This window comes from Rhincodon typus, unplaced genomic scaffold, assembly GCF_021869965.1.
Source record: "Rhincodon typus isolate 14 unplaced genomic scaffold, sRhiTyp1.1 hic_rhity00005168, whole genome shotgun sequence".
NCBI lineage: Eukaryota > Metazoa > Chordata > Chondrichthyes > Orectolobiformes > Rhincodontidae > Rhincodon > Rhincodon typus.
This window is the reverse complement of record NW_025970806.1, coordinates 1-7880: the sequence shown is the minus strand read 5'-3', so window position 1 is coordinate 7880 and position 7880 is coordinate 1. Positions and strand designations below refer to the sequence as shown.

Here is a 7880-nt window from a genome sequence, read left to right as displayed (position 1 = left end):
ACAGAAAACATAAGCATTCCCACTTAAAGATGTACCATAACAGTGAATGAAGGCAGAATAGACATAACAAATAGAATTACGGAAACATTGACTCATTCAGACTGCAATATCTCGAACCAAAATCCAATTACAAACCTTAATTATCATCTTTTTGAACTAAGTAGATTTACCCTTGTGTAAATTGTTCCACTACAGTCCCCAGTTTCAAGTGAATAGGAGAATGGGCAATGCAGTTTTCAACTCATGTATAAATAATTATCAATACAGATATATAAGATACAACTTAAGCCGCCTAGAATAGCCATATAACAACATCATCAAAACAGTGGACGTTACAAATATAACTTTATTGCAAGTTTATTGTTCCAAATAGAAATGCAAGAAATACTAACATTCCTTTCAATCGCTTAAATGAGACAAATTACAGCCCACATCCCTTACCTTTTCTGTGATCCATGGCAGTGAAGCCACTTTATTTTTGGTTCTGGAAACCCTACAGCTACACATCGAACTTTACCTGGCTTGGATTCTTCAATAATAATTATCTCTGGTTTGCCTGAAACATAGCAGAATAAATAATATTACCGATGGATAGTGAGCATCAATTAGAGTCAATACTGCTCCTTATATCACTATCATGATGTACAATATACCAGGGAGAGGATGAGGCAACCATGGCTGACAATGGAAGTCAGGGCCATTGGGAAGCCTTTTGAAAAAACAGCAGAGGATAACTGAAAAATCAACAAGGAGGGATAAGATGAAGGTTTGTTAGCTAGCCATATAAAAGAAGAATGCAAGAGTTTTTTTTTAAGATATATAAAAGGTAAAAGAGAAGTAAGAGTAAGTGTTCTGAGGAAGGGTCACTGGAACCGAAATGTTAATTCTGATTTTTTTCTTCACAGATGCTACCAGACCTGCTGAGCTTTTCCAGCAGATTCTGTTTTTGTTCCTGATTTACAGCATCTGCAGTTCTTTTGGTTTTTATTAAGAGTGGACATTGGGCCATTGGAAAATGAGGCTAGATAAGTAATTATTGGAAACAAAGAAATAGCAGTGGAACCGAATAGGTACTTTGGTTCCGTATTCATAGTGAAAGACACCAGCACCATACCAGAACTTCAAGAGAGTCAGGGCACAGGTAAGAGTAGTGGCCATCACTAAGGAGAAGGTGCTGGGGAAGCTGAAAGGTATGAAGGTGAATAAATCACCATGACCCAGTGGACTACACCCCAATGTTCTGAAGGAGAGAGCTGAGAAAATTGTGGAAGGAGTGTTGGCGATCTTTCAGGAATCACTGGAGTTGGGGAGGGTCCCAGAGGACTGGAAAGCGTGAAGTTATGCTCTTTGCTAGGAAGAATAGAGGTGAAGACTATTTTCTAAATGGGAAAAGATTTCGAAAATCTCAAGCCCAAAGGGACTTGGGAGTTCTCGTTCAGGATTCTCTTAAGGTTAACATGCAGGTTCGCTTGGTAGTTGGAAAGGCAAATGAAATATTAGCATTCATTTTGACTGGGCTAGAATAGAAGAGTAGGGATGTACTGCTGAGGCTGTATAAGGCTATGGTTATACTGCATTTGGAATATTGTAAATAGTTTTGGGCCAGGTATGTAGGAAAGGATGTGCTGGCTTTGGAGAGAGTCCAGATGAGGTTTACAAGAAAAATCCTGGGGATGAAGGGCTTGTCATATGAGGAGCATCTGTACTTAGTGGAGTTTAGAAGGATGAGGAGGGATGTCTGCTCATATATTCTATGGTTGTGTATGAGAAAATCAGAGAAGTTATTAATGTAAAAGAAGTGTAGAAAATGATCAAATGAACAAGGAAGAAATGGACACTAGATCATAAATTCAGGCGGAGGAACAATAGTAAATGACATGGTGCAATGGGAATATAGAAGCAATCTGACAGTCAATCCTTCGGACAAAACAAAGGCAGAAGGAAGAATGCAGATGCTAGTTGGATGAGGTGGGCCCTAACGAGAGCAGTGTGATAAGATTATTCATTTATTATTTTGTGGCTTTTTTTAATCACTGAAATGGAAAAGGGATACCCAATTTGAGGGAACAGTTTCACGGAAAATCATAGATTCCTACAGTGTGGAAGCAGGCCATTCGGCCCATTGAGTTCACACCTACCCTCCAAATAGCATCCCATCCAAACCCTGAATTTCCCATGGCTAATCCACCTAACCTACAAGCCTCTAGACTATGGAAGGAAACCCACACAAACTGTGAGAACATGCAAACTGCACACAATCGCCTGAGGGTAGAATCAAACCTGCGTTCCTGGTACTGTGAGGCAGCAGCGCTGATCACTGAGCCACCACACCACCCTAAAGGGGGCCTGTGGTTCATTGCAACGTGAAGTTTCATCTGGACAATTAATAGCATTAAAGCCAAAAATTCTTTGGCCACTGGAGGAGGAAAGTGCTATGTCAAAGGATATTCCCTTGGGTTGTGTAAATAGCCATTCGTTGGTCCAGAATGAGAAAACAGATTTAAGATATTTTGTGTCACAAGGGGAAGTGTAATATGTTGAGAATGATGCTGGTGGAATTATCTAAAAGTATGCTTTCAGTGACTAGAAGTTGGGGGAGGCGATGGCCTAGTAGTATTATTGCTTTACTGTTAATCTAGAGACACAGATAATGTTCTGGGGACCTGGGTTTGAATCCCACCACAACAGATGGTAGAATTTGAATTCAATAAATATCTGGAATTAACAATCTAATGATGACTGTGAATCCATTGTCAGTTGGAAAAACCCATCAGGTTCAGCAATGTCGTTTAGGGAAGGAAACTGCCATCCTCACCTGATCTGGCCTACATATGACTCCAGACCCACAGCAATGTGGTTGAATCTTAACTGCCATCTGGGCAATTAGGGATGGGCAATAAATGCTGCCTGGCTAGCAACACCCTCAACCCATGAGTGAATTAAATAAAACTAGAAATTTAAGTTTTTCCTCAAACGTTATTGATGACTACAGGGATTTTAACACTTAGAAGAAATATTTTTGGAAACACATACCAATGTGACATATGATGTTATCTAATTAAACAACAGAAATCATTCCATGATCACTCAGCTACACAGTGTTTGATTGTGAAATAATGTTAATAATGTCATGCAAATGAATTGTTGAGTAAAATTTAGAAGATAAAATATAGTCCAAACAAATACCATATAATAAATAGCTTATTATTACTTACTAATAATAATACGTATTATTATTAACTTACTATTTATGTGGACGTCAAATGAAACCGTAGAGTTGGAATCAGAATTTGAAGCAAAAAATGTATAAATTCCACCTTCTGTTCCCTTTACTCGAACCAGATGAAGTTCACTGGAGTATCTATGAATGACATGTATGGTAGTAATAGAATACTGACTGTTGGAAAGTTAAATCTACATTACATTTCTATTGATTGTGGCAGATACTTTGCTTTCAATCATATTAATACAATTATTGGGTCAAATTTTGCAGTAAAAGTAACACTGAGGTTGTCAGTGCCCAGTATTAATCAAGAGTGAATTGAACACAACCTGCGGTAAATGCACATATACATTTAAGCACTTTTAAGAAGTCAGGACATTGCTATCTGAGATTCCCTAATGCTCAGAAAATTGAGCATTAATAACATCTTGCCAAGAAGTGCACCATGGATAAAGTTATAAAACAGTGCTAAACAGAGATAATAGTCTTGTAATACAGGTATTTGAAGGAGAGATGCCACTCGCATTGAGATTCTGCCTTTGTCTCAGAGAATTGTTACCGTGCAGAAGGAGCCCATTCAGCCCAATGTGTTTGCACAAGCTCTCTGAGAATTTTGGTGTAGTGCTAATTTCCTGCCTTTTACCCATAACCCTGCGCATTGCTTCTCTTTAAATAATCATCTGATTGAAATGTATGCCAGACCCTAACTACTCACTGTGCGAGAAAGTTCTTACTTACCTCGCATTTGCTTACTTTGCAAAACAATTTCAATTTGTACCCTCTAGTTCTCAATCATCCCAGAGGTGGTAACAATTTCTACTGAGGCCAGAATCCAACAAATACCTTTGAGATGGCCTCATGCTGGCAGTATTGGGTTGGGGATGTGGTGGTCACTGACCCTTCCTCTCCACCGTCCCAGCATAATAACTTCTGCATTGGACAACTGAAGCTTCAGCCACAGGCCATCCTATCAGGGCTAGCACCTCCACAATGATGGTCTGACAGTTGTGTCCATGAGGGATTTCTTAAACTATTATAATCCTTCAACACCTACATTTTAAGGTATCCTCACAGACTCCTGTTTGTTTCATCAGCTTCCACCTCTTACATTGGGGCTGCTGACCAGACATTGCTGGTAACATTCGTATTGAGCCTCCATCTTTATTAGGTTCATTAATTTGGCGGAGCTTGTAACATCCCAATATGGTCACGTCCAGATTCTCAACCTGGAATGGGGACCAATATCGAGATCATGACCCAACTGTGAAAATCCAGCCCAATGTGACTGTCACTAGCCTAATGACAATGCAACTGATGAACTAATGAAAGCTATTGAGACTCATGATAAAAACATTGCATACCAGTCTAACCCATGAGCAATCACATTTGATACCTGTTTCCAACTTCCGCAGATTTAATATAATGGTCCGATGTGTTAAGCAAAGTCTCATTCATGAGAATCCAGTACTGCTGATCAGGAACTGGATAGGCATCAAACTCCACTTTTAGCACAAGGTTTTTTCCAATGTTTACATGAAGCACAGTGCTCTCTGGAGGTAACAACTTTATAAATCCTTCAGCTGGTTAAAAACATACAAAAGAAAAATGAGAAAAAAGACATTTAAAAATGTTTGTAAAAGCAGTTTGTTACAAGTTTTCTTGCATTAATGATATTCAATATTTTAAAAGCACAAGGTTTTGATGGTGCAGCAACATGCAAGTACTTTCTTTTTCTGATGAAGGGTCTAGGCCTGAAACGTCAGCCTCTCTGCTCCTATGATGCTGCTTGGCCTGCTGTGTTCATCCAGCCCTGCACCTTGTTGTCTCACTTTCTGACTCTATTCAGTTTAGACATTTTGAGTTATACTGCACTCTAAGCCAACTGAGACAAGTAGTCCTGGGACAGTACAAAAAGAAGCTCAGGAGTCAAGTTGGAACTTTGCAGTAAACAATTCACTGCACAATTTCTTGGAGCAGAATTTTTAAGCTTTTTATTCCTGTCTGCATATTTGCAACATCCGAACTTGCTTAGCACTGACACAAAACTGGCAACAGAATTCTAAAACACACAATTTAAGAAATGAACTCCCATTTTCTGAAGTTCAGAGGACTGATACTACATTAAATAACAATTATTGCTAAGGACTGAAATATTGGGATGTCACAAGCGCCATCAAATTAATGGAGAGCAACCTAATTTAGTTTTATTTATTTAGTTATTTATTGTCACATGTACCTAAGTCCAGTGAAAAGGCCAAGACCTGAAGGTCTACGTCCTAGGATTTCAAAGTTCTTGTGTAAAGGTAGCAAATGCACTGATAATAACTTTCCATAAGTCCCCAGATTCTAGAATGGTACTAGTGGATTGGAAACTAGCAAACATAATAATGCTATTAAAAAAAAGAGAGAAACCAGGAACTATTGACAAATTGGTCTGATATCAGTTATTGCTGGAATCTATCATTAGACAAGCCTCAGCCATGCACTTAGAAAATTATATGTAGTCAGAGTTCACATAATTTTATGAATGGGAAATCGTGTTGACAAATTTATTGCAGAATTCTGGAGGATGACCAAGCAGAGTTGATAAAGGGTAGCTAGTTGGAGTAGCATATTCAGATTCCCAGAAGGCGGTAAACAAGGTTTCACACAACTGATCATACCCAAGGCTCATGGGGTTGTGAGTAATATCTGAATATTGCTGGACGGTTGTTTAATGGGCAGGAAGCAGTCAGGAGAAACAAATAGAGATAAAAAGGTGTAGAGCTGGATGAACACAGCAGGCCAAGCAGCATCAGAGGAGCAGGAAGGCTGACGTTTCAGGCCTGCTGTGTTCATCAGCTCTATACCTTGTTATATCAGATTCTCCAGCATCTGCAGTTCCTACTATCTCCGGAGAAACAAATAACTTATTTTTTGGTTGGCAGGCTGAAATGAATAGAATGCCACAATGATCAACTGTTTCTATTTGTTCTTGGGATGTGATTGTCATTGGCCAGGCCAGTATTTTGTTGCCCAACCATAACAGACCTTGAGAAGGTGGTAGCGAGTTATCTCCATAACCTGTGTGTTCCAAGAACATTCATGTTGCTATTTTTAACAGGTTTGAGATAAGGGTCAGCATGGACAAGTTGGGCCAAATGGTCTTTTTCCCTGCTGTATGACTCAATGTTTCTATAACCAACTGGATTTGCTATGCCATTTCAGAGGGCAGTTAAGACTAAACAACTTTGCTGGGGATCCAGCGTCACTTTTTGGCCAGACTGGATTAGAATAACACATTCACTCTGGAGAACAAATTAGTGAACCAGATGAGTTTTATGACAATCCTGTAGTTTCATGATCATTGTCAATGAGACTAGCATTTTATTCTAGATTGTTTTTATTAATTAATTGAATCTGCATTTCCCCAGCTGCAATGGTGGGATTTGAGCTCAGGCTTCTGCAGCTTGAGTGCAAACTTCTGAATTACTAATCAAGCAACATTACTAATATGCTATTTTTGCCTAAACTGGAGCCTCACCTCTTTACAATCTATATCATTGTCTAAAATGAAGGGACAGTGAGTAATGTATCCAAGTTTGCTCATGATACAGAGATAGGCAGCAATGGAAACCATGAGAAGCTCACAAAGAGGCTATATAGAGATATAGATGGGGTAAATGAGGGGCAGCAAGGCAGCAGATGCAGTATAATGTGGAGAAGTGGGTCACTTCCAAATTTCATAAGAAATCATTGTAAGTGATATCATTGCACAAATATTTAATGTGCTTATATCAACTTTTTTCACTTCATTGGTTAATCAAAGTTATCAACACAGATTTAATGCTTCACTGAAGAGAAATTTAACACTGATGTATTAATCATTTGTACATCTGCTTATCCAGCTTTTCCTTAAATGCATGTGCCTATCTAGCCTTCTAATAAATGCAGGAAGGAGCTACTGTGGAGTATAAGTGCTAGCACAGACTGGTTAGACCAAATGGCATGTTTCTGCGCTGCAGACTCAACTTAATCAGTCACAGTTATATCCATGCTATACTCACTCACATAATAAGAATGAATTATTACAAAATAAAACCTTATATCAGTCACTCAGAGTTAGTTTGTGACTTAGAATTTAATATGGATCAAAACTGGACAAATAACCTGTTGAATAGACTTTGGCTGATTTCATTCCCAAGATGCTTTATAAAATTTGTATTGATACAAAGAGAAAACCACTTTGCATTGACCTTTTTAAAACTTTTTATATGAACTTAGATGATATTATTTCAGTCATTGAGCTTTTGCTGAATTGTAATCAAGGATTTTACCTACAACCTGCAGAAACACTGAAGCATTTGACAAGCCAAAACCATTTTTCGCAAAACAGGTGAAACGTCCAGTATCGTTGACTGTCACTGAATCAATGCGCAACGTTTGTACGGTTTGATAGTAGTTGGGAAAGTTGTTGGAAGACTTTGTCACTTTAGCAGGCTAGAAATAATATATAAGAAAGAATAGTTTTATTACATGCAGTCAGTTGTTTTCTAAATTAACACCAACAATTACACTTAAGCTCACCACTGCAACTCATCACTCTAACCTCTTTTGCAGAATTTCACACTTGTTGATAACAAGGTGTAGAGCTGGATGAACACAACAGGCCAAGCAG

At 38.5% G+C, this 7880-nt stretch overlaps 1 protein-coding gene across 1 annotated transcript; it reads right to left on the bottom strand.

Annotated features, from left to right (window-relative positions):
* Window positions 1–441: 441 nt before the first annotated feature.
* Window positions 442–7702, bottom strand: LOC125482038 (mast/stem cell growth factor receptor Kit-like; the record flags this gene model as incomplete). Its single annotated transcript, XM_048594014.1, has 4 exons — window positions 442–556; window positions 3246–3361; window positions 4617–4803; window positions 7540–7702. Coding segments are annotated over 4 exons (581 nt in total), but the record flags the coding sequence as incomplete, so codon positions are not given.
* Between the last annotated feature and the right edge of the window lie 178 nt (window positions 7703–7880).